Source organism: Rana temporaria, chromosome 13 (genome assembly GCF_905171775.1).
Source record: "Rana temporaria chromosome 13, aRanTem1.1, whole genome shotgun sequence".
Taxonomy (NCBI): domain Eukaryota; kingdom Metazoa; phylum Chordata; class Amphibia; order Anura; family Ranidae; genus Rana; species Rana temporaria.
In genome coordinates, this window is record NC_053501.1 from 48,342,763 (window position 1) to 48,369,013 (window position 26,251).

The following is a 26,251-nucleotide window of genomic DNA, read 5'->3' on the forward strand; positions in this document are numbered from 1 at the left end:
CTGGGTATTGGACCCAACTATAAATGCCTGTCTTGCACTATGCAGTACTCTAGAAGTAGTTATTATATATTTCTGTTTTTGGATTAATGCTCACCATGTTTTTCCCACCCCAATGCACACACGGCTGTTTCACCAATCATGTAATAGTTTACCCCTCCTTCTGAAAAAAAATGCTAGTTTCCTGGCTATTTTGTCCTTTTGGGTCAGTGGACAAGAACACGGATAAGGACTTTTGTTTTTTTTTCTTTGACTTTCCTGATCTGCATACTGCAATCGGAGGAAATTAGCGAATATTCTAGCCAGCAAACTTGCATTTTCAGTAAGAATGGCTGTTCTAATGCTTTTCTCATAATAGGTTTTTCTGTACTAACTCTTTTTTGTCTTGTTTAGCTCACTGGTGCAATCAAAAATCTTTCCAAATAATGAGGACAAAAACCCAGAGGACCCTCTGTCAGAAGTGAAGGACCCCCTTCCAGAGAAGCTGAGGAATTCTGTTGTAAGTGTTACACACTGTAATATTTCAAGCTTGTGGTTGTACTTTTTTTTATTGGGATTTTGCAAAATATAGAAACTTTTTTTTTTGTTGATTCAAGTTGACCTTTCACAGTAGCGCGTTTTTAAACTGCAATTGCTTGTGGAGATTTTGCGTGGCCACAATGCAAAATCACGTGGTGGCTGCAGCAAAACTGTTGGATCGCCTGTAAATTATTAATTGAAATATAGAACTGCATAGTTTGGGATAGGATGTGATATGACGACAAAAACTTCACTGGCATAGCCTTGTTGTTGTTCTGTGAATTAGGCTATCACACTAGCAATGCTGCTGCTGTTGAGGCGACGCCAAAGTACAACTCCTTGTTACTTAAAGGGATACTAAAGGATCATTTTCTTTCTCGTACATCACGGGACACAGAGCGGCATATTCATTACTATGTGGGTTATATGGAGTACCTTCAGGTGATGGACACTGGCAATCTCAAACAGGAAGTGCCCCTCCCTATATAACCCCCTCCCATAGGAGGAGTACCTCAGTTTTTTCGCCAGTGTCTTAGGTGTTGGTCATGGTTTAGCTTACCTCCACATCCTTGGGATTAAGGTGGGCTAACCGGTTCTGTCCAAAGGCCTCAGTGCTAAAGTGGTCAGCAACCGGACCCCAAACCATTGGGGTGTAGCCCATAATGCTTTCTGTTCAGAGAGCTGGACCCTGGGCCCAGAACATAGAAACCTTTGGGGGCCTAATGTTTCTGTTGCCAGGGTGCTATATGGGCCCAGGACAGTGGCTCCTTCATAGGAACCCAGGGCCTGAAGGTCTAGATGCCACCCACGGAGATGGGGGAAGATTGGACCTCTTGCTGTGCAAAAGTCCTGCGGCATGGAGCAGGTAAGTATTGGGGGAGCTTGCGGAACTTGGTTCTTAGCAGGTTCCCTACAGGGGGTGCACAGGGGGACAGGCCTGGGTATGCTCTGCATTGGCAAGGAATCACTATGTCTATGACAGAGACAGGATGATTCAATCTTTTTTCCCCAGTAATATGTGACCTCCCTGGTAAGTGTTGCTTAGCTGGGCTGCTGGCGCTAGGTGTGGGATCTCTGTAAGAGGGGAGTCTTTTTCCCATGCTAAAAGGAGGTCTGTGACCTACCTAAAGGGCTTACCTGCCTGGGTGCCTGCGCTGCTCCGTCCTCCTCCATGTGTGATGGCCCCCGCCGACGGGCGCGCGCGCGCGTGCCCGAGATATAAACGATTTTCGCGCCGTTTCCGTGGTGGGGGCGCGTCCCTGTGGGCGGCGAATCACAAATAAAGGAAGGGGAGGTCCTTCCATTAGCTGCCAAGAGCTCAGTGTCATCCTGAGCTAGAGGAGAGGAGGACACAGAGCGGAGCACGCCGAGGACACCCGGTGGCGAAAGGAAGAATTGCAGTTTTTCTAAGGACTGTCAAACCTACAGATAGGTTTTCTTTTCCTTTTTTCAGCAGATGGCTATTGGCAATACTTAGTGGGAGACAGAGTGGTTTCTTTTCCTCTTTAAAAAAAAAAAAAAAAAAAAGAGAAGAAGGGAAAGAACTGCTGATCTCCCTTCTCAGTTTGGGCGTTAGTCTCTATCGCTCCCAAACCGACAGATCCCCTTAGCTACGTCTGTGGCTGGGTGATAGCAGGTGTACCTCGGTATTGTACCATGCCTTCTGGGTCAGAGGGTACAAAGGGTGGGGATTCCCCCGCAAAATCCGAGGGCTCAGACACGGCTATGCCGCTGCTCTCCCCACAGGACATATCAGGGCACGCCTTGATGGGACCTGGGGGATCTGGTGCTGGGGCTGATCCAGGTCAGTCCAACCCCGGCTTTGTCACTGAGAGAGTTCTTGCTGTTTCTTTAGGTGAACTAGAGAAAAGAATGGCAAAAAGGATAGTTAAAGCCATATCGGGTAGAAAGCGGACTAGGTCTCCGTCACCCGAGCAAGAACCCTCAGACACAGAAATCCTTTCCCTGGGGGAATTGGATAGACTTGACGCTTTGGACCAGGGTGGTTCAGAGATCGAGGATCTGGATACTGAGGGGTCTGGTTCAGCCTCCCAAGGGGAAAGTTTGTGGGTTCAGGCCTTAACGGACATGGTCCATGAGGCATTTAAGTTACCCATACCAGAACCTCAAGTATCGGCGGTTTCAGCTTTAGGCTCTTTAAGAACGCCTCAAAGCAACGCAGTTTTCCCGATCCATCCTCTACTCGAGGAGGTCATGTTTCAGGATTGGATTAAGCCAGATAGTCTTTTTACCACCTAAAAATTCTCTGTTTTATATCCTATGGAGGAGAAATTCTCCAAAAGATGGGCGCCCCCGGCGGTGGACGCAGCCATCTCCTATGTGAACAAATCTTTAACTTGTCCGGTGGAAAACGTACAGGTGTTTAAGGATCCGGTTGATAAACGCTTGGAAACATTACTGAAAGCCTCCTTTACTTCAGCAGGGGGCGATAGTTCAGCCCGCTGTGGCTGCTATTGGAATTACCCAAGCATTATCAGATAAGACTAAGCAAATGCTTAAACTTATCCCTGCCCAGCAGGCAGAGGAATTTTCGGATATACCGAGGGCTATACGCTTTACGGTGGATGCTATCAAGGACTCCATCCAGCAGGCATCACGTTTATCCTTATTTCTAATCCATATGAGAAGGCTCTTATGGTTGAAGAGTTGGGAGGCTGAGCCCCCATGCAAAAAGCTCCTGGTAGGGTTTCCCTTCCATGGAGGACGACTCTTCGGAGAAGATCTGGATAGATATATTCAGACTATATCAAGTGGCAAAAGCACTCTCTTGCCAGTCAAGAAGAAAGCCCGAGGGCCCGCGTTTAAGCGCCAGCCCTCCCCGGGACAGGGGCCCTCTAATACCAGTATCGACGGCCTCCTGCAAGATCAGGCTTTAACAATAAGCCACAAGGCCAAGCCACTGGGGGCAAGAAGCAGTGGTACCACAAGCCGGCGAAGCCAGCCCCCAAGTCGGCCTTATGAAGGGGCGCCCCCACCCACGATGGTGGGGGGAAGGCTACGTCTCTTTGCAGAAGTTTGGGAGGCCAGCATTCCCGACTGCTGGGTACGGTCTTCCGTGGCCACGGGCTACAAACTAGAATTTTCAGATTTCCCTCCTCCTCATTTCCAGGAGTCAAGAGTACCAGGCGACCCGGTGAAGAGAGCCGCGTTGATGGCGGCATTGAATCATCTGCTGTGCCAGAAGGTGATAGTAGAAGTACCAGTCCAGGAACAGGGCTTGGGGTTCTACTCCAACCTGTTTATCATCCCAAAGCCCAACGGCGATGTCAGGCCAATTTTGGACTTAAAGGGAGTAAATGCGTACCTAAAGGTCCGCTCATTCCGGATGGAAACTATTCGGTCAGCTGTCGCTGTGCTCCAGAAGGACGACTTGATGGCGTCCATAGACATAAAGGATGCTTACCTTCATGTACCAATTTTTCAGCCACATCAGGTATTTCTACGCTTCTCGGTGGCTCAGCGTCATTTCCAATTTGTGGCGCTCCCCTTCGGGTTGGCTACGGCCCCCCGGGTATTCACGAAGGTCCTAGCCCCAATCCTAGCCAATCTAAGGACCCAAGGGGTCACGGTCCTGGCTTACCTGGACGACCTCTTGGTCGTAGACCACTCGTTTCCTGGCCTGGAACGAGCAGTCGCCCTCACGGTTCAGTACCTCGAGAGGTTCGGCTGGGTCCTAAATCGAGACAAATCAGCATTTCGGCCCACAAGGCAGCTGGAATATCTCGGCATGAGATTGGATACAGAACAACAGAAGGTGTTCCTACCTCTATTAAAGGTCAAGGCCATCAAAGAGCTAATACAAATAGTTCTGAGCAAGAGAAAGCCAACTGTTCGCCTATGTATGCGGCTACTAGGCAAGATGGTGGCCACCTTCGAGGCGGTACCGTATGCTCAGAGCCACACTCGCATCCTGCAGGCAGCCATCCTGTCAGCATGGAGCAAGAGGCCTCAGGCCTTGGAGATTCCTTTGCCACTCTCACCAAGAGTCCGGCAAAGTCTATCTTGGTGGTTAAACCCTCAGAATCTCCTGAAGGGAAAGACGTTCAGTCCTGTGACCTGGAAGATAGTAACCACAGACGCCAGCCTGATCGGCTGGGGAGCAATTTTGGATGGTTGCACTCGCCAGGGCACTTGGGCAGTGGCAGAGAAGCAGTTGCCCATCAATATCTTGGAGCTCAGAGCTGCCCGACTAGCCCTCAGGGCTTGGACGTCCAAACTGCAGGGGTTCCCGGTGAGAATACAATCGGACAATGCCACGGCGGTGGCATACATAAATCACCAAGGGGGAACCAAGAGTCAAGCCGCTCAGAAAGAAGTGAGCTTGATTTTCTTGTGGGCAGAAGCCCATGTGCCCTGCATATCGGCTATATTCATTCCCGGAGTGGACAACCTACAGGCGGACTTCTTAAGTCGCCAGATCTTATTGCCGGGGGAGTGGTCTCTGCATCCACAGGTCTTTCAGACACTCTGCCAGAAGTGGGGAGTGCCGGACGTGGATATCATGGCATCGAGACTAAACAAGAAGCTAGACAGGTTCATGTCCCGCACAAGGGATCCCAGAGCCTGCGGAACCGATGCGTTAGTTTGCCTTTGGCATCAGTTCAAACTTCTTTATGCATTTCCCCCCGCTCCAGTTACTACCCCGCCTGCTGCACAGGATCAGGGTGGAGCACATACCAGTCATCCTGGTAGCTCCAGCATGGCCCAGAAGGGCATGGTATTCACTAATCCTAAAGATGGTAGTGGGAGACCCTTGGACTCTTCCTCTACGGCCAGACCTGCTATCGCAAGGTCCGATCCTCCACCCTGCCTTACGGCATCTAAATTTGACGGCCTGGAAGCTGAATCCCTGATTCTCAGGGGTAGAGGTCTGTCTCAGAAAGTAATCTCTACCCTAATCAGAGCCAGGAAACCGGTCTCTAGGGTGATTTATTACAGGGTCTGGAAGGCCTATGTAGGCTGGTGTGAGTCCAAGCGATGGCTTTCTCGCAAGTTTACCATCGATAGAGTATTAAGTTTTCTCCAGCTAGGAGTGGATAAAGGACTGGCATTAAGCACAATCAAAGGACAGATTTCAGCTTTGTCAGTGTGGTTTCAGCGGCCGCTGGCCACCCACTCGCTAGTTAAGACCTTCCTTCAAGGGGTCTTACGTATTAATCCTCCAGTTAAATCCCCGCTTTGTCCGTGGGATTTAAATCTTGTTCTGTCAAGTTTACAGAAACAACCTTTTGAGCCGTTGGCTGAAATTCCTTTGGTTTTACTGACAAGGAAGTTAGTATTTTTGGTCGCCATAGTTTCCGCCAGAAGAGTATCGGAACTGGCAGCCTTATCCTGTAAGGAACCATATCTTATTTTACATAAGGACAAGGTCGTTCTCCGCCCTCATCCTTCCTTCCTACCGAAGGTTATATCCAGTTTTCATCTAAACCAGGATTTGGTATTACCATCCTTCTTCCCTAAACCTACTTCCAGAAAGGAAGGGTTGCTGCATACCTTGGATATTGTCAGGGCCATGAAGGCCTATCTTAAAGCTACAGAGAAGATCCGGAAAACAGATGTGGTGTTCATTTTACCGGATGGGCCCAAGAAGGGGCAGGCAGCTGCAAAATCCACCATCTCGAGATGGATTAAACAGTTAATCACTCAGGCCTACGGCTTGAAAGGGTTGCCTCCTCCGTTATCATTAAAGGCTCATTCTACTAGGGCCATGGGGCGCCTCCGGGGCAGCACACCACCAGATCTCTATGGCTCAAGTTTGCAAGGCGGCAACCTTCTGTCCACACGTTTACAAAATTCTACCAGTTGGACGTAAGAAGGAATACTAATACAGCCTTTGGGCAGGCAGTGCTGCAGGCTGCAGTTTGAGACCCTCGGATTCCGGGGGCTCCCTTTTAAATTAAATTTAAAAAATTATTTTTCTCAACTAAGTTGGATTTATTATGATTTGAGTATATCTCTAAATTAAATCCTTTTTGTCTTGGGAAGATGTTCTCCCTCCCCTCATTGTAAGCATTGCTTTGGGACATCCCACATAGTAATGAATATGCCGCTCTGTGTCCCGTGATGTACGAGAAAGAAAAAGGGATTTTTAATACAGCTTACCTGTAAAATCCTTTTCTTGGAGTACATCACGGGACACAGAGCTCCCACCCCTCTTATGGGGACCATTTTTGGGAGGCATACTGCTTGCTACAAAACTGAGGTACTCCTCCTATGGGAGGGGGTTATATAGGGAGGGGCACTTCCTGTTTGAGATTGCCAGTGTCCATCACCTGAAGGTACTCCATATAACCCACATAGTAATGAATATGCCGCTCTGTGTCCCGTGATGTACTCCAAGAAAAGGATTTTACAGGTAAGCTGTATTAAAAATCCCTTTTTTTTTCTTTTTTTTTAAATAACAAACATATATTTAACTCCACTGTGCAGTTTTGCACAGAGTAGCCCTGATCCGTCTGTTCTGGGGTCCCACGGCGGCTATTGCGGCTCCTCCCCGTATTGGATAACCCCCTCTGGGAAGCTCTCACCTAAAAGGGGGTTACCTTGCGGGCGAACTCCTGTGTCATACACTCTGCGCCCGTAGATGCCGAGTGTATGACTCGGCCTTGGCACCCACATCATTGGATTTGATTGACAGCAGCGGGAGCCAATGGGGGGGGGGGGTGGGTGAGGCTGGGGGGCCAGTGATTGCCATGTGTTTTTTCACCTATGCATAGGGTGCATTAAGGTGAAAAAACATGAACCTTTACAACCCCTTTAATGGGCATTGCTCCCTAGCTGGATGAAACACTGCAGAATCTCAACAACTAGCAACAAAGTGACATTTTACTAGTCTGGCCAAGAAGTGTTGAGGATCATAGGTAAAAGTGAGGGGACCCTTAGCGATTCTGTCACTTGTGAATTTGTTTTCCAGTGACATGGCTCTAAATTAGAGCCAGCAGATGTAATATTTTAGAAGTCTAGTATATTTAGAGCTGCTTTTAACTGCAATTTTTTATGTAGTAGAGCAAGTGGAGAGTCCTAGTCATGAGTGCAGGAATCTGACTAGTCTTTCTAAATATGACCGTTGCTTTACATCAGCACTCTGTCCTCCCACCTTGCTTACAAACCTCTTACCACCTGTTCTGGACACAGTCAGTTAACAGAGCCGCAGCATGTTTAGGTGACATCTGACCCAAGCACATTTTAACCACTTCAATACTGGGCACTTTCACCCTCTTCCTTGCCCAGGCCAGTTTTCAGCTTTTAAGCGCTATGACACTTTGAATGATTGTTGTCATGCAGCACTGTAACCATATGATATGTTTATAAAAAAAAAAAAAAAAAAAAACTTTTTTGGTGGTATTTAATCACCACTGGGTTTTTTTTTTTTTTTTGCTAAATATATATATAAAAAAAAGACTGAACATTTTGAAAACAAAACCTGTTTTTCTTAATTTCTGTTCTAAAATTCTGTAAATCTTCTTTTTGGAAAATTAAGAAATGTGTTTTTCCCTTTTTTTATTTTTATTTTTTTAACCAATTGTCACCAATACAGCACAGAATCATCATATAATCTGTGTGGTTTTGATCATGACACTGACTGGTGACCATATATAAAAAAATATGTGTGTCTGATGTGCGGCTACGTTTTGGGAGGATGTCCTATGACTTCAACCTGAAATGGCAAAAGTCCCTTGTTTTACTTTTTTGATTTAGATTTTTACAAAGTATAAATGTGTCTACGTTGAAAATTTGTCTATCTTAAATGCGTTTTTGGAAAAAAAAACTATATAGTGATTTGGTACCTGCAGTCATTTGCAGAATGCTCTTGAATACATTTGATACTTCAGTTTCTAGTAATTTCTCACAATGCTCTGTTTCTATAACGCGTTTCTTGTTCTTGCTGGTATGTGATAGTGTTCTGTTTAGTACAATCGATTTCCAATGCATGTTTTTCTTTCCTAGAATGAGAGACTGCAGTCTGATCTGGTTGTCTGCATAGTGATTGCAGTTTTGTATTTTGCTATTCATGTCAGCACTGTGTTTACAGCATTACAGGTAAGACTCATCACATGGAATGATTTGTAACTGCTAGTTTACTAGTGGTATTAAAGATAATTCCACTTAAACTTCCTTCCTAAAATATCAACATAATAATTTTCTGTACAATATTTTTTCCAGCCTGTTCTGAGTTACGTTCTCTATGCAGTAGTTGGTTCAGTTGGTTTCCTAACTCACTACGTTCTACCACAAGTACGCAAGCAACTTCCCTGGCACTGCTTCTCTCATCCGCTGCTAAAAACTAAGGAATATTACCAATTTGAAGTTCGAAGTAAGTGAAGTTGGGTATTTCTTTTAAAAATATTTTTGCATACTTTGAACTTTCTGATTTTATTTCAGTTTAGACCTTTTTCAGCTATGCTATACTGTATATTTCAGATGTTGAGCTTGTCACTATTCCATGGCTTCAACTTATTAAAGAGAACTCCATACACAGACCATTTTAAAATGTTTTGAAGTGGTATTAAACCCAAAAGCAAACATTTCATATATTGTGGCTTACCAACTCTTAGATGCGATTGCTACATTCACATTGGCGATTAAGCTCACACATTTTGGCAGTAGAAATCTCTTGTTTAGAGCTGTGGATGAGATGGCAGCTTGGTGCAGCTGCCGGCCTCTTTATAGTGACATGTCCCTGGTAAACTTAGTTTACAACCATTTTAAGTTTTTCATGGTTTTGGTGACCTAAAGGTGTTTATAAAAGCTGAAGAAGAAGGAAATGTATGTCTGGCATCTAGCAACCTGCTTTCATTTTCTCTGAAATTTTAATTGACTGTTTTTTTTCCCAAGATGCTGCTCACATGATGTGGTTCGAGAAGGCTCACGTTTGGCTGCTTTTTGTAGAGAAGAATATTATTTATCCTTTGATAGTTCTCAATGAACTGAGCAACGGTGCCAAGGAAATAGGCAGTCCTAAGAAATTGGGGGCTGAGTGAGTATATAATTCAGATTCTTCCTCCCCTTTTTTTTTTTTTAGGTATCATGATTGTATCTTTAAATATAAGCCTTTTTTCTCAGGAATTTATTGACATGGTATGGCATAATTTTAAACTTCACATTTTATCCCATCTTTGAAGACTACCCAGGGAATTTAGCTGGGAAGCTGTCAAGGCTGGCAACCAATCCTAGGTGATGGCGACATCTCCTGCCATGCCATTGCACGTGTGCAAGGGGCGTACTGTAGGGCGGAGAATGCCTCCGTGGTCTATGGTTCACTGTCGGCTTTGACTAATTTCAGGCTGGATAGCTCAGGGGTTCAAACTCTCCAAACTTTGTGTCTGACTGCCAACCATTTTTTTTGTCTTTAAGTTAAGGAATAGTTTTTAAAAACTGATGACGTAAGGGCTGGTTGAAAAATTAAGCAAAAGAGGTGTTCCTGAAAGTGGAAGTAACTTCCTTTTTTTTTTGCTTTTACCTATAGTTAAAGCGGGGGTTCACCCAAAAAAATAGTTTTTAACATTACATTCAGGCGAGTTGTGATAATGACAATCGGCTGTTTTTTTTTTTAAATCCTTGCCGTACATCCTGATTTTTATATACAATTATATACAAATTAAACTTAAATTTTAACTCAAGGGTGCCCCCGATTCTGAGGGTCTTAAATTGCAGCCTGCAGCACTGCCTGCCCAAAGGCTGTATCAGTATTCCTTCTTACGTCCACCTGGTAAAATTTAGTATTTTGTTTGGGAGCCACTTTGCACGACCGCGCAATTGTCAGTTAAAGCGACGCAGTGCCGAATCGCAAAAACTGGCCAGGTCCTTTACCTGCCTACCGGGTCTTAAGTGGTTAATGCCAGCAGCATAAGGATTAAAAAGTCGTTGATTTGAGAGTGTGACATTCCGCTTTAACTTCAGTATAAAAGTGTCGCTTTTCAATGTTATATTCAACATGTAAGATGTAACCCATTGACTTGTGTTGACAGGGTTGGTGCATTGTTGATCACCATTGCCGGAATGAAGCTTCTAAGGTCTTCATATAGCAGCCCCACCTGCCAGTATGCCACATTCATCTTCACTGTACTCTTCTTTACTTTTGATTACAAGGACTGCTCAGAGAAACTTCTGCTGGACCTATTCTTTATGTCAATACTTTTCAGCAAGGTATTGTATGACCAGCTGTCATATTCGTGTCAGAATATATTACAAATGTTTCAATAAGCACAGTCATGTATGTGTGCTAGAATTAAAAGATGCTAATTTCACTGTTGGAACAGTTTACTGCATATGCATTAAACACGGTAGAAAGGTTTACCTTTTTTTTTTTTAACAATTCATTTATTTTACAAATCGGCTACGTGGTTCTGGCCTAAGGCCCCTTTCACATTAAAGCGGGGGTTCACCCTATTAATAAAAAAAAAAAAAATTTCCCTCTAGCATAAAATTCGGCATAGTAGCGCAAGCTACAGTATGCCTGTCTTTATTTTTTTATCCCCGTACTCACTGTGCAATCGTAGATACAAGATTACGACTCCCAGCGGGGAATGGGCGTTTCTATGGAGAGAGAAGGTGATTGCCGGCTGGCTCTGGCACGTCACGCTTCTCCGGAAATAGCCAAAATAGGACTTGGCGCTTCACGGCGCCTGCGCATAGTCTGTGCGCAGGCGCTGTATAGCGCCGTGAAGACCGAGACCTGTTCCGGCTGTCTTCGGGGAGCGTGACGTGCCAGAGCCGGCCGTCAATCACCTTCCCTCTCCATAGGAACGCCCATTACCCGCGGGGAGTCGTAATCTTGTATCTACGAGTGCACAGTTAGTACGGGGATAAAAAAATAAACTATGCCGAATTTTATGCTAAAAAGTTGTTATGGAGGGTGAACCACCGCTTTAAGGCGTTTTTCATGCGGTACAGCGCTAAAAATAGCGCTGCTATACCGCATGAAAAAACCTGCCCTGTAGTGTTCAATGTGAAAGCCCGAAGGCTTTCACACTGAAGCGGTGCGCTAGCAACGCGGGCGGTATTAACCCTTTTTTGGCCGCTAGCGGGGGTTAAAACCTCACCGCTAGCGCCCAAATATCGCGGTAAATACGACGGTATAGCCGCGCTACAAATAGCGCGGCTATACCGTCACCGCGGCTCCATGCCTCAATGTGGAAGAGGTCTAAGGTTCTGATACACTTTTATATACAAATATTTTCATTGTTTCCAAAGCAGAGCTTTTAACTGCTATGTTTTAAAAAGGCCAATACTTAAATAGAAGAGTAGACAAATGTATTTTTAAAATGTGCTTAAATCTAACATATGCTTACTTTAATCTACCTTTTATGTGACAGCCCGTGTCACAACCCATTCATCAGCACTGCATTGTTACTTCTGTAAATGCCCACCTCCAATGCCGACGCTGCCTGTTTATTTGGAAAACAAAGGGACTGTATGTTAAGGGAAAAAATATGTGGGTCTTAGAAAATGTATGTTAAAGTGGTTGTAAACCCTCACATATACCCGGTGAAGTAACTGGCCTCAGATGATACGCAGAGATAAACCAATCCTCTTACATAAGTTGTTACTGTTGATCTGCAGTCCTCTTTTCTCTACATCCGTTCAAGGTCCAGAAATGATAAAACTTGTTTGAGCTGTCAGAGCTGAACCGAGAGCTTATTGGAGGCAAAGGACACACCCCATCACACTGGATCAAAACTGAGGCTGTCAATCACAAGCTGGGTGCAGGACGTGCCTCCCCTGTCGTGTTTTTTTTTTTTTAGGTACCAGGGAAACTTGTCAGAAGTGATTCATGCTGATAGAGGAAGAAAGCGGCAGACAAAAATTACACTTTATGATCCTAATTGAGACCAGTACACACTGTAGAGGGATATGCTTTGTTCATATTTCATGTTTGAGGTTTGCAACCACTTTAAATCAAAGGCTATAGAATGCTGAAAAATTTGTGGAAGAGTTTTCCGGAGTGTTTTTTTTTTTGCCAGGCTGAAGATCAGCTTTAAGTTGCCTAACCATGTTTATTTTAGATTCTAAATGCTTTTAAAAATAAAAAGCGGATCAATCTACAATTTTAATGGAATTTTCGCCTTTTCCTAACTTTCAGCTTTGGGAGCTTTTCTACAAATTACGTTTTGTCTACACATACATTGCTCCTTGGCAGATTACATGGGGATCAGCATTCCATGCCTTTGCCCAGCCTTTTGCCGTACCTCGTATCCTTTATAACCGTTTAAATTCAGATTTTGTTTAATCTTGGCTTGAAGCAGTCTGCACATTTTCTTGAATGCTCCCGGACCTCTGGGTAACAACTGTCTTTTGGTCTTTGCAACTCAGGAATATTTCTAGTGAACATATATTGTTATACTTGTTACTGGTACATTATCTGCTGCCTTTTCCATAATTTTGTTCTATTAAATGTTGAAAGCTATATTTAAACAAGAACCCTGCTACTTTTAAGATTCCTTCCAGATATCTGCTAACACAGGAAGTGCATTATCAACTAGTCTTCGAACTCATAGACTTGAATTATGTGCTTGAGCTGCCAGCAGTGATCATTACCGGTAGAGAAGTAGTGTAGATATTGATCAGCACACCACAAATTTTCAAGTTGAGTCCTAACGGTTTTATTGAATCCTGTTATTACATGTCTGACGAAGGGGTCCCGTGCGACCCCGAAACGCTGCACTCGCTTGTTTGTGATGCGATCATACTTCAATAAAGCTGTTTGAACTCAACTTACAGTGGTAGTAAACCCATCCATAAAACAGTTTCATTTCCGCCACTTGCCGGAAATGTAACCCTCCCATTGGTTGTGCTCTCAACCAAACTGTCAAACCATCCAATGGCCGGTGTCATAACTGATCACATGTGCAGCATCATGGCACTTGTAAATAAACAGAGAGCAAAGATGGCAGCTTCCTTGGCTGAAAATGATAGGAGGGTTTACTTACACTTTAAAGATCTGTGATGTGCTTGCAAGCATCTACACTGTCATGTAAGATCCAGTCTACAGCTGGTGGTCGCTGCACCACCCAGTAGCTTAGAGCCTTTTCCAGGAACCTGTATGATGGGACTATGGATGGTTATCTTCCAGTACAGAAGGCTTCCAGTCAGAATACAATGGTGCTGCGGGAGGGATTCCCCCATCAACACTGATGGTGTTTATGAGGGAATAAAGCAAGGTAGAAGGAAAGATAATTGGATAATCTGTGGCATGCCTTAGAGCCGGTTCACACTGGGGCGACTTGCGATCCGACTTCATGTCGCCTCAAGTCGTCCCAAGTCGTGCTGTAGAGAAAAACAATGGAATTGAATGGGAGCGGTGTTAATACACACGACTCAAGGCGATCCGACTTCAGAAAAGGTTCCTGTACTACTTCAATCCGACTTGTAGGCGATTTGTACCCATTGATTTCAATGGAAGTCGCTTCAAGTCGGATCACTGTCTTAACTGAAGCTACTTTCCAGGAAGATAACATACATTTCTCAGGCAAACCCCTCCCTCTCCCACAGCTGATGGTTGTTTTATTGGCCACTGGAATGTCTCCTGTCCTGGAGACGACTTCAAGTCGTGTTGTAAATCTCCCCAGATCGCCCTGTGGTTCATGCTCAAGTCGTGTTGGAGTTGCTTCTGAAAGTCGTGCTGGAAGTCGTGTCGCCCTAGTGTGAACCGGCTCTTACATTTACATCAAGGAAACTAAGTAGCGAACTAGGAAGACGGCTTTGTGAGCAAGGCTGCCAAAGTGAATAACCAAATGCAATTTTATATTGGAGCCTGACCATACATAGTGCAAAACAATTGGCATTATGTGTAAACTGGTTTAGGACCTGGAGATTAGCAATCACTATACACTGAACCCTGTTAATGTTTGTAAGTGAGGATGCCTTCTCACGCTGGCTTGGGAAACCAGGGCCTACAGTAAGGGGAAAAAAGTACTTGATATCCTGCAGATTTTGTACATTTGCCCACTGACAAAGAAATGATCAGTCTATAATTTTAATGGTAGGTTTATTTTAACAGCAAGAGACAGAATAAGAACAAAAATATCCAGAAAAACACATTTTAAAATGGTTATAAATTGATTTGCATTTTAATGAGTGAAATAAGTATTTGACCCCTTTGCAAAACATGACTTAGTACTTGGTGGCAAAACCCTTGTTGGCAATCAGAGGTCAGACGTTTCTTGTAGTTGGCCACCAGGTTTGCACACATCTCAGGAGGGATTTTTTCCCACTCCTCTTTGCAGATCCTCTCCGACTAAATGTCCCGTACGTTTTTAGTCGACTAAATGTCCCGTACGTTTTTAGTCGACTAAATGTCCCGTACGTTTTTAGTCGACTAAATGTCCCGTACGTTTTTAGTCGACTAAATGTCCCGTACGTTTTTAGTCGACTAAATGTCCCGTACGTTTTTAGTCGACTAAATGTCCCGTACGTTTTTAGTCGACTAAATGTCCCGTACGTTTTTAGTCGACTAAATGTCCCGTACGTTTTTAGTCGACTAAATGTCCCGTACGTTTTTAGTCGACTAAATGTCCCGTACGTTTTTAGTCGACTAAATGTCCCGTACGTTTTTAGTCGACTAAATGTCCCGTACGTTTTTAGTCGACTAAATGTCCCGTACGTTTTTAGTCGACTAAAATCGAATGGGTGTAGTTAAATTGTAATGCATTATTTAAGCATTTCTCTACAATTTACAAACTCATTATATACTGCTGGAGTGAAAAATGTACTGTTATTTATGGTATTAAGCTTTGAACATGCACTACAGACCAGTGTTGACTAAAACTAAAAATGCAATTTTAGTAAAAATGATCTCAATTGTTTGTTTCGCTAAAAGCCACTCTGTTGTTATCCCAGAGGAGCAGGAGGGTATATCCCCCCTCTCCCACCGCCTCCTGTCCCGAAAACGGCTTTGTTCCAGTCTTCTCTCTGTAAACACTGAAGCGACATCGCAACGTCACTTCAAGTTTACTCGGCTGCCAATGGCGCAGATTTAAAAAAAATATACAGTATTCAGAATGGCCATTAGACCCCCAATCCCTCTATAAAGAGTACCTGTCACCACCTATTACTGTCATAAGGGATGTTTACATTCCTTGTGACAGCAATAAAAGTGATCAAAAATTTTCTTTTTTTTAAAAACACAATGTCAAATATAAGAAAACCTTTTTTTTTTTTTTTTTTTAAAGCTCCCCCACAAGCTCACGCAGCAAAGAAAACGCATAGGGAAGTCGCACCCGCATATGTAAACAGTGTTCAAATAACACATGTGAGGTGTCGCCATGATCGTCAGAGCAATAATTCTACCACTAGACCTCCTGTAACTCTAACCTGGTAACCCTTTTTTTTAAAGTGTTGCCTATGGAGATTTTTAGGTACCGTAGTTTGTCGCCATTCCACGAGTGTGTGCAATTTTAAAGCGTGACATGTTTAGTATCTTTTTACTCGGCGTAACACCATCTTTCACATTATACAAAAAATTTGAGCTAACTTTAATGTTTTTTTTTTTTTTTTTTATTCATTAAAGTGTATTTTTCCCCAAAAAGCTGCTTTTAAAAGACCGCTGCACAAATACCGTGTGACATAAAATATAGCAACAATGGTCATTTGATTCTCTAAATTGTCTGCTAAAAATATACATAAAGTTTGGGGGTTCTAAGTAATTTTCTAGCAAAAAATATGGATTTTAACTTGTAAATACCAAATGTCAGAAATAGGCTTAGTCATGAAAGGGGTTAAATGGTAATTTAGTCGAACTAAAGTGTTTGTCGACAAAATTAATACTGGTCCTGTGACCCCCAAAGCATAATGTTTCCATGTTTGATGGTGAGAATGCTGTTCTTGTGGTCATAGTCAGCATTTCTCCTCCGCCAAAGACGTCGAGTTGCGTTGATGCCAACGGGCATGATTTTGGTCTCATCTGACCACAACACTTTCACCCAGTTCTCTGATTCAGTCAGATGTTCATTAGCAAACTTCAGACGGACCTGTACATGTGCGTTCTTGTGCAGAGGGACCACTGCAGGATTCCAGTGCCTCATGGCGTTGTGTTAGATTTGTTTTCTTGGTGACTATGGTCCCAGCTGCCTTGAGATCATTGACAAAATTCTCCCGTGTAGTTCTGGGCTGATCCCTCACCGTTCTCATGATCGTTAAAGCTCCAAGCGGTTAGCTCTTGCATGGAGCCCCAGACGGAGGGATATTGACAGTTTTATTGTGTTTTTTCCATTTGCGAATAAGCACATAAACTGTTGTCACCCTCTCACCACGCTGCTTGGCGATGGTCTTTTTAGCCCATTCCAGCCTTGTGTAGGTCTACAATCTTGTCCCCAACATCCTTAGACAGCTCTTCGGTCTTGGCCATGGTGGAGAGATTGGCATCTGATTGCTTCTGTGGACAGGTGTCTTTTTTGAATGGGGATCAAATACTTATTTCACTCAATAAAATGCAAATCAATTTATAACTTGTTTGAAATGCATTTTTATGGAAATTTTTCTGTCTCTCAGCCTAGGTTCACACTGCTGCGAATTCAAAATCGCGGTAAAATGTGCGATTTTACCGCGATTTTCCGCGATTTCGGCCGCAATTTAATGTAAATCGCGGCCCGTAATCGCAAAAAGTAGTACAGGAACTACTTTTTGAAATCGCAGATGCGGCGTCGCACTGATTAGGACAGTGCCATTGCCGACAATTGCCGCCAATTTGAGATGCGATTTGACATGTCAAATCGCATCTCAAATCGTTCCAAATCGTACCCAGTGTGAACCAGGGCTTACTGTTAAAATGTATTTACCAATACAATTATAGACCGATAATTTGTTGGTGGGCAAACATACAAAAAAAGCAGGGGATCAAATACTTTCCTCCCTCACTGTATATGAAACAACAAAGCAGCCTCATAGTGCCATATATTTTAGTCACTGGAAAGCTAAAATCCGTAGTAAATGCACTCACAAGTCTGGGAGTAAGTAATGCAAGTTCTTGGCAAGGACTTCTCCCTCACGGTGACGTGCAAATTGCTCCCAGACTTGTGATTGCATTTGCTGTTTTTAGCATTCCAGTGACTAAAATATATGGCACTAGGAGGCTGTTTGGCACGCCCCTCTTTCTTTGCTGTGCCAGTAGCTCCAAGGAAACAAGTTCAAAGGATTCTGTTCAAACAGTACCAGAGCTTAGTGGTGGCAATTTAAAATCTCTCAACAATTAGCTTTGAGTTCATAAATTGCTCATGGAATTTGCAAGGTTTGCAATTGCCTCTGAGTCAAGTCATTTTACCTAAAGCTTCTTTCAGGACTGGCCGGTAGCATGAGGCTGTCTGGTTTTTCTGTATCTTATTTGCAGACCAACATTTCTGGGAAGTGTAAAGGCCTGTACACACAATCAAATTTTCTGACAATTGTGTGATGGCAGGGTTTTTGTCGGATAATCCGACCGTTTGTATGCTCCATGCGACAATTGTCAGAATTTCCAACAACAAATGTGGGATAGCATGCGCTCAAATTTTCCAACAAAAATGTGTCCCGTCGGATTATCTGACTAAAATCCAGTGTACAAACACTCATGCTCCGAACCAATGCTAACCATAAGACATTAGCAGAAGTTGCTCAAAGGGTGGAGCTAAAGAGCAGAAAAAACACGTAGTTTCATGTATGTGGGCTGAAAAAGTTCTGCCGTCTGTATGCCGAACAAGTTCACGGCCAACGCCCTTCGCACAAAATTCCACGGATTTTTCCGATGGAAATCCAAACCTGTGTACGAGACTTTAGGCTCTTCAGCCATGTGCAAATGGGCCTCTTGCAAGCTAACCCTTAAAGAGTCCTGGGCCAAACCCTTGTGTTAAAATTGTATTGCTTCTCTAGTGAGGGAGGCAGTGGCTTTTAATTTTACTGTCGTAAGTCGCAGTGGTCTGCGACTTTCCAGGCTTTTAGGTCTTTGATGGGTGTTCCCCAGATACCGGCAATGAAGCAGTGTTTCATTGCACCTCTGGGGGGCCACTCTTTCTGATATCATGAGGGACCTTCTGGAGAGGGAGGAGGAAGTGGATAGTTTAGCAGCTTCTTCCCTGTGGGAGGAAGGGCCGGAGAGGGTAAGTAAAGAAGTCTTTTTGCAGGTCTCAAAGCATGGATCTGGTGTTTGAGCATATAGGGCTCCTTTAGGACTCCGTGGTCAGAAGGATTGTTGCTAGGAAAACCACGGTGGTTGCAAGAAATTTGGAGTTTTGGCTTTCCAAGTTGAAAACATTGAGGCTTGGACTGGCAGGGAGGACATTTTTAGCTTTATTTCTGACTCTGTTGAGAGGTGTAGAGTGCATTGCGAATTTTGTCGTCCTGAGTGAACCGCTAAACTGCAGTGACTGTGTCCCAGAGGTGAGAAACTGGGGTCTTCTCGCAGTAGAAAGCCGTTACCAGGAGAGTCCCTTTGTCCTAGGGATAATCAACAGAGGTTACTGCATAGTTTACAAGACTCCCTTTCAGACAAGCTTCTGATTACAGAGCTACGGATCAGGAAATATTGGTGGTCATGAGAGAATTGCTGGAGGAGTTTAGGGTTTAGAAAGTGGGGGTCCTGGTTAAAAAAAAGCTGTCGGGTAAGTTCCACTTAGTTCTGAACTTAAAAGCAGAGTTCCAGCCACAAACCTTCTTTTTTTTTTTTGTGTGTAAGACAGCTACACACACTGTAGTTGCTGACTTTTAATAAGGACACTTACCTGTCCAGGGAGCCCGCGATGCAGGTAAGTGCAGGTGCTGCCATTGTAACTAATGGAAACCAGCAGTGGAGCCTTGCGGCTTCACTGCTGGTTTTCCTACTGCACATGTGCGAGTCGTGCGGCGCTTTGTAAATGGCCAACTTGTCTTCTGGGAAACACAGGTTCCAGAAGACCGCAGGGGGGTTCGCCGCACAAGAGGACATGATCTACACTGCGGCTCGGCTGGAACGGAAGTACACTTAGTACTTCAAAAAAGGTACTAAAGTAAAAATTTAATAAAAAAAAAAAAATCCAAAAACTAGGTGATTTTAAGTTTGAGACCACCTTTCAAAAGTGGGGGGAAATCTGCTTTAAAACCCTTGAGCCGTTCTGTCTGTTACAAAAAGTTCAGGATGAACCTAAGGGATGCTTATCTGCACATCCCTATCTCAGGTTAGTGGTCATGATGGATGGGCATTTTTTTTTTCTTTATAATTTTTTGTATATATATATATATATATATATATATATATATATTCACTTATTAAACTGCGCTACACTATTGGTCGCCTGGCGCCTCTCTCCCCCTCCCTTTTTCAGGGAGGGCCTAGATCGGCAGTTTAGTTTTGGTTTGGAATATTTTGCAAAGGGTGCAGATAAAGGGTTGGCGGTTTGGTCCCTTAAGGTCCATGTAGCTTCACTAGCGAGACTGACTGGTCAGGACCCAGGGGTTTCATAAAAGGGTCATCTTAGACTATCCATTCGAGCCGTAAGATACAGATATATTAAGCTTTTGCTAGATGCAGTAACATCAGCTTTGAGACTTAGTGAGCCTGAAGCCCTCTCAGTGAGAACAGAAATGCTAGCTGTGCAAGATCAGAGGATTAATAAAACAAACCATGCTAGTGGTTATTGACAGAGTTCTCTTGTCAAGCCACCACGTAGGCAGTCACTTTTATATATTCCACATGTGAGCATTTATATTTATTTTACTATCAATATGACTTTGTTCATGAACATCTCCAGATGTCTTTACAGATAAGTATTTTATTTGGTTAAACTAGATAGACTTTTGTCTTTTTTCAATCTGACTAACTATGTAATTATTTAAAAGATGGCTCTTCTAAAAACTAAAAAAAAAAAATCAGTAAATTTACGAAGGTCCTAACACCACCCCCTGCGCTTCTCAGAACTCAGTTGACTCTCAGTAACTCAAGTCACTTGCTATCTAGGGATGGACTGATATATCCAGCGCTGAAATTTTGGGGGGTTTAAAATTGAGCGCTGAAAATGGGGTTATTGGCAGTTTGCCGGAAAGAAAAGTCCCATTGACTTTAGTGCAAAATCACTTTCCATTGACTTTAGTGCAAAATCGCTTTCCATTGACTTTAGTGCAAAATCGCTTTCCATTGACTTTAGTGCAAAAAACGTGTCAGACACATTAAGTTTGAATTTTTTTTTTTTTTTTTTTTTTTTACATCTGTCTCATTTGGTTTTTGGCTTAATAACCACTAGCTTGGGATAATTTATTTTTAATCCTCTGATCTTGCACAGCTAGCATTTCTGTTCTCACTGAGAGGTCTTCAGGCTCACTAAGCCTCAAAGCTGATGTTGCTGCATCTAGCAAAAGCTTAAAACGATGTCTTTATTGTACAAATAAAATCCAAAAAACAGCCAAAGCGATAGTCAAAATGAAGTGAACAGGAAAAAGGAAACATGTCGGCCACCTTTTTCCTGTTGTTCACTTCATTTTGACTGTATCGCTTTGGATGTTTTTTGGATTTTATTTGTACAATAAAGACATCGTTTTAAGGAGTGCGGCAGTCCAGGATCTTCTATCCAAGAAGGCAAGTCATAATATAATGGATAAAAGGTCACTCAGTGATTTTCTGCATCCTAGGAGTAGAAAACTGGAAAGTGGACTGTTGCTGCTTTCTATATGAAGGAGATTGGGCTCTTCACTCAGGCATTTTTAAACTGCTATGTCAAAAATGTGGGACTCCATATGTAGGATACCCTGGCCTCCAAAATCAGCAGCAAACTTCCTCTGTCTCTAGCTAAGACCAAGGATCCTCTAACCCTAGCCTTAAGTGCCTTGATAATTCCTTATTTTCCGTTCAGGCTAATCTATGCCTTCCCGCCAGTGCCTCCTCTGCTCAAAAAAGATGGAGCAAGAGGGAAAAACTGTAATTCTAATTGCACTGAACTGGTCCAGAAGAACTTTCTACACAGAAATGCACAGACTTTTAGTCGACAATCTCTGACCACTTCCCAACTGTTAATTTTGACACCAAATTTCGATTTAGTTTTAGCTCTAGTATTTTAACTAAAATGTCAACAAAAATATTTCTCTAGGCCCTCTCTTCCATGCTGTTTGACAGTCTGTCTTTAACAGCATGGTTGTTGAAGCCCAGGTCCTCTGAGTCTGCTGTTACAGCCTTACTAAAAGCAAAAAAAGGAGAGAAACTTCCTTGAAGATCCACTGTTCTATGAAATCATTCTTTGCCTGGTGTGACCTCACATTCTTACCTTCCTATAATTAGTAGACTTTTATTTGTGTATCTCACATTAAAGAGGAAGTAAAGTCCTATGTTTGTTTTTTCTTCTGACCTGCAGAAGTAAAGGCATAATGTACTAGTATGCATCGCATACTAGCACATTATGTTAAACTTACTTGCAAATGAAGCCCTTGTTGTCCATGCTGGAGGCCGCATCCATCTTCACCCATTTTCCTTCCGGATCCGTTGACTGGCCGGAGTAGTGACGTCACTCCATGCATGTGTGCACGAGAGACACCGGTCATGGCACAGGCCTCTGAAGAAACAGCACGGGTGGTCGTTCCTTCAGAGCGCATTCGCTAATAACAATATCGGCTGCATATACAGTAAATATCTCCTAAACGGCGTACGTTTAGGAGATATTTACAGTACCTGTAGGTAAGCCTTATTATATGCTTACCTACAGGTACAATATATACATGGGAGTTTACTTCCTCTTTAAATACCATTACAACACCCTGTAATTATTTGAAATCTCAACTTGGTTCTCTCTGAACCCCGACTTTGAACCCATTAGGGATATTCCTTTGATGTCTCCTTCAAAGTAGCCTTTTTGGTTGCTGTCACATCAGTTGGGCCCTTTTCACACTGAGGAGTTTTTCAGGCGGTACAGCGCTAAAAATAGCGCCTACATACCACCTGAAAAACTCCTGTCCAGCCTTTTCATTGTGAAACCCGAGAGCTTTCACACTGAGGTGATGCGCTGGCAGGAGAGAAAAAAATCTCCTGCAAGCAGAATCTTTGGAGCCGTGAGAGGAGCGGTATGTATACCGCTTCTTCCCATTTAAAACAATGGGAAACCTCGGTAATACCGCCCGCAATGCGCCTCTGCAGAGGTGCATTGCGGAAGGTATTAACCCTATATCGGCCGCTAGTGAGGGTTAATACCGCACCGCTAGCGGCCGAATCCCGCAGCAATTCCGACGGTATATCGCCGCTATTTTTAGCGGCGCTATACCGCCACCGCACCTCCACTGCCCCGTGTGAAAGGGGTCTTCGATGTTTCGATGTGCCTGACTTGCCATCTCCACCCCACAACACGAGTCCTTTTCACCAGATTGGGGTGAGTTTTTTGAGCATTTTGGCACCAGGTCCCTGCAGCTCTAGCTATGTAAAGTTGCCACCTGGTCATTTGTTCATACTTTTTCTAAGTTCTACCAGGTAGATGTACATTTTTTTGCAGATACATCTTTTGGCCACGTGGTCCTTACAGAAGCACTCTGAAGTTAGCTCTGTTGATCCTTGTTTTGTTTTTTTTGGGCATGTTGGCACAGTTTGTTTGCCTAGTTGTTGTCCACCCTTCTCATTCATGTCTTGGGGATGGCCCAGGCTTTGTGAATAGTCATCCTTTGTTTTGTACTATACGATTAGGATAAGAGGAATTTTAACTTGTAAAGTTCCATATCTTGGATTACAGTACAGGTCTCCCTTAAATTCCTTTTTTACTCTAGGGCAGTGATGGCGAACCTTGGCACCCCAGATGTTTTGGAACTACATTTCCCATGATGCTCAGCTACTCTGAAGAGTGCATGAGCATCATGGGAAATGTAGTTCCAAAACATCTGGGGTGCCAAGGTTCGCCATCACTGCTCTAGGGGATGCGCCCAGGCAATGTTTCATCAAAAGCTTGCCATTATTCATCCACTTGAAGGTACAAGCCTTTAATCCAGGATCTGTGAATATTTTGGATGTGTCCTGTACTATTATCTAAAATCCTAAAATGTACAGGTACGTCAAAATTCTTTCCTGTAAAGAATGTCTCCATAAATATTTAATGTTTTGCATATACTGTGAAAGGTAATGTTGAAATACATTGTATATGGTCTCAATATATTGACTCAATTGTGCATTGTTAATGAACGCTACATAAAAAAAAAAAAAAAAAAACTTGATGGTGCATTTAAAGAACACTTTACTATGATATAGTTTCTCCTATGTCTCCAAATAGCTTCCCAGACATGCGTACACTAGTCACAAGATAGACTAAGTCTAGGTTCTGCTCTATTTGACTATTGGTTATGTCTTACTGGTTTGTGCAGTTTCCTTCCTTAACTGAACTTTAGATTCTGCAATGCTTTTTGTTCAGGCAATTGTATCTGCTTTATTTTCAACCCCTCTTAACCCTTTCCTTGGAAGTGCAATATTCATCACTTCTTATGTGCGACCTGTCAAGTTCTGGGAGAGAGACTACAAGTAAGTGGAGTACAGTCAAAACTGCCGTGCAGGCAAACTGAAAAGAGATGGGGACAAATGTTAGAAAAAACTATTTTCAGATGACAGGAATTTGTTGGCCATGCTTGATATCAGAGACAAACTGCTTGGGTAGTTTTGTTAAATTACATGTGCCATAAATGTGATGTGCCATAAATGTCATGTATTAGGTTGGTTTGTGTACAAGGATTTTAGTTGGTGTAGAGATTTGCACAGATGACTAGATTCAGTAAAGCAGACCTGTGGACGTGTTTGCCTACCCAGGGCCAAGCAGTATTTACTGCTTACAGCATTCCTGTAGTCCTCTGGAAAATCATAAATGATGTGGTCCCAGCCATGTAGTGATTGTATATGTTATACATATAATAATAGTGGCATATTTTCATGGGCAGGCCCATCATGTAAGCATATATTCCCCTTAGGCCTTGTACACACGGTCGGACCAAACCAATGAGACTGGCCCGTCGGACCTTTTTTCAGCGGTTCACTTCTGAAGTGGCCTGATGTGTGTACACACCATCAGTTCAAAATCCGATCGGGTCAGAACGCGGTGACGTAAAACACACAACGTGCGTCGACTTGATTCTGAGCATGCGCGGGTTTTGAACCGATGCTTTTCTGTACTAACAATCGGTTTGGTCCGATCGGGCAGCGGGCCAGCGGTTCGGTTTTGAAGCATGTTTAGAAATTTTGGACCGAAGGAAACCAGACCGATAGCCTATACACACGGTCGGTTTGGTCCGATGAAACTGAACTTCGGTTCATTCTCAGGGGACCAAACCGACCGTGTGTACGGGGCCTTAGTGTGCCACCAACTGGAACAAGTTACATTTCGATAATGGAAGGAGATAAGACTGTGTAACTGTTTTTGCACTTTAAGTTTTACTATGATTCCTCCTTCCTGCAGAGGAGACCATATTATTACTATACTTGTGCTCATCTTCTGGATTTCTGAATTGTGAATGCCACTTGCACTATATTTCTGCAATTTGTTTGTATCCTCCTAAATAGGTACTGGAATTCTGTTTAGGGTTATGGGAAGGTTTTTAAGCTTTTATGCCTTTTTTTTTTTTTTTTTTTTTTTATATCACCTGTGAAAATCCAAATAAAAACAATTGTTCAGGTATTTGGGTGGGTCTTTATAAGTAATTTGCTCAGTATGTCCTCCACTAGTTTGGCATTCTCGTAAATATTGAGCAGACTGGAGGTGGCACAGGAAGAGAGATGGTGAATTTGTCCTCCATTGTTTCTGGTGACTATAATTCTAACTTTGTTTTGCAGCACAAAACGTGTGGATCACTCAAATACACGACTGGCTTCTCAGCTTGACCGGAATCCAGGTGTGCAAATTTATTTAACACTCAAGGAGCAAGTAAGGGGGGGTTTGACTACTAACATTGCATCCTTATACAAGTGCTTTGTGGTGCTGTTAAGTAAACCTTTACAAATATTGTCTAATCAGGAAATAAAATAAACTAATAAACCATTCCTCTCTATTTTTAGGGTCAGATGATAACAATCTAAATTCAATATTTTATGAGCACCTGACACGCTCTTTACAGCACAGTCTGTGTGGGGACCTGCTGCTTGGACGATGGGGTAATTACAACACAGGAGACTGTTTTATCCTGGCCTCAGACTATCTTAATGCCCTGGTCCATCTAATCGAAATTGGCAATGGCCTTGTCACCTTTCAGCTCAGAGGCCTGGAATTTAGAGGTAAATTACAGATCATTATATATTTATTTGTCATTTGGAAGTAAAAATGTGTTGGCTACTAATTGGGTCACTAGCAGGATTCAGATTTTCATTCCCTGTAATTTTTTCCAGAATAGTTTGTAATCTGAGGGTCCCTCTTTAACTGCAAGTGTAGGTAGGCTTCAGCCTATGTTTTCTGTGCTGTAGCATTGAGGGGTGTGACCGTTTACCCAAGATCTTCACCAAATGTATTGTAACACTGCAGCTCAAAGCTGTTACTGACAATTCTTTGTTGGAATAGCGCATAGTATATCTAACGAATAAAACTCTAAATATGCAAAGAAAATTCTGCGTGTTGGATGGAGATATCAAATATTTAGGCACACATCCACTATTTTAGGTTATATCTATAGATGGCCAAAAAGTTAGAGCCACTTTTAAACTAGATGGTGGGGGGTAGGGAACAGAAGGAGCTATTCTAGAAAGTCATCAAGGGTCAGAGGGGTGTCATTGGGTCAGTGTTGAGAGTGTAGCTAGAGAGGCCAGGACCAGTGCGCATTGGCTGAAAGAATTTTACAG

At 43.2% G+C, this 26,251-nt stretch overlaps 1 protein-coding gene across 9 annotated transcripts in view; it reads left to right on the forward strand.

The window, feature by feature from the left end:
• Positions 1–26,251, forward strand: part of PCNX1 (pecanex 1) — a 173,874-nt gene that overhangs the window by 123,443 nt on the left and 24,180 nt on the right. For all 9 annotated transcript variants that reach the window (XM_040333117.1, XM_040333119.1, XM_040333120.1 and 6 more), the window contains 9 exons: positions 391–496; positions 8,485–8,577; positions 8,701–8,851; positions 9,373–9,514; positions 10,506–10,683; positions 12,620–12,728; positions 23,827–23,956; positions 25,256–25,314; positions 25,478–25,693. In XM_040333117.1, coding sequence (XP_040189051.1) covers positions 391–496; positions 8,485–8,577; positions 8,701–8,851; positions 9,373–9,514; positions 10,506–10,683; positions 12,620–12,728; positions 23,827–23,956; positions 25,256–25,314; positions 25,478–25,693 — 1,184 coding nt within the window. The remainder of the gene's footprint in view (positions 1–390; positions 497–8,484; positions 8,578–8,700; positions 8,852–9,372; positions 9,515–10,505; positions 10,684–12,619; positions 12,729–23,826; positions 23,957–25,255; positions 25,315–25,477; positions 25,694–26,251) is intronic.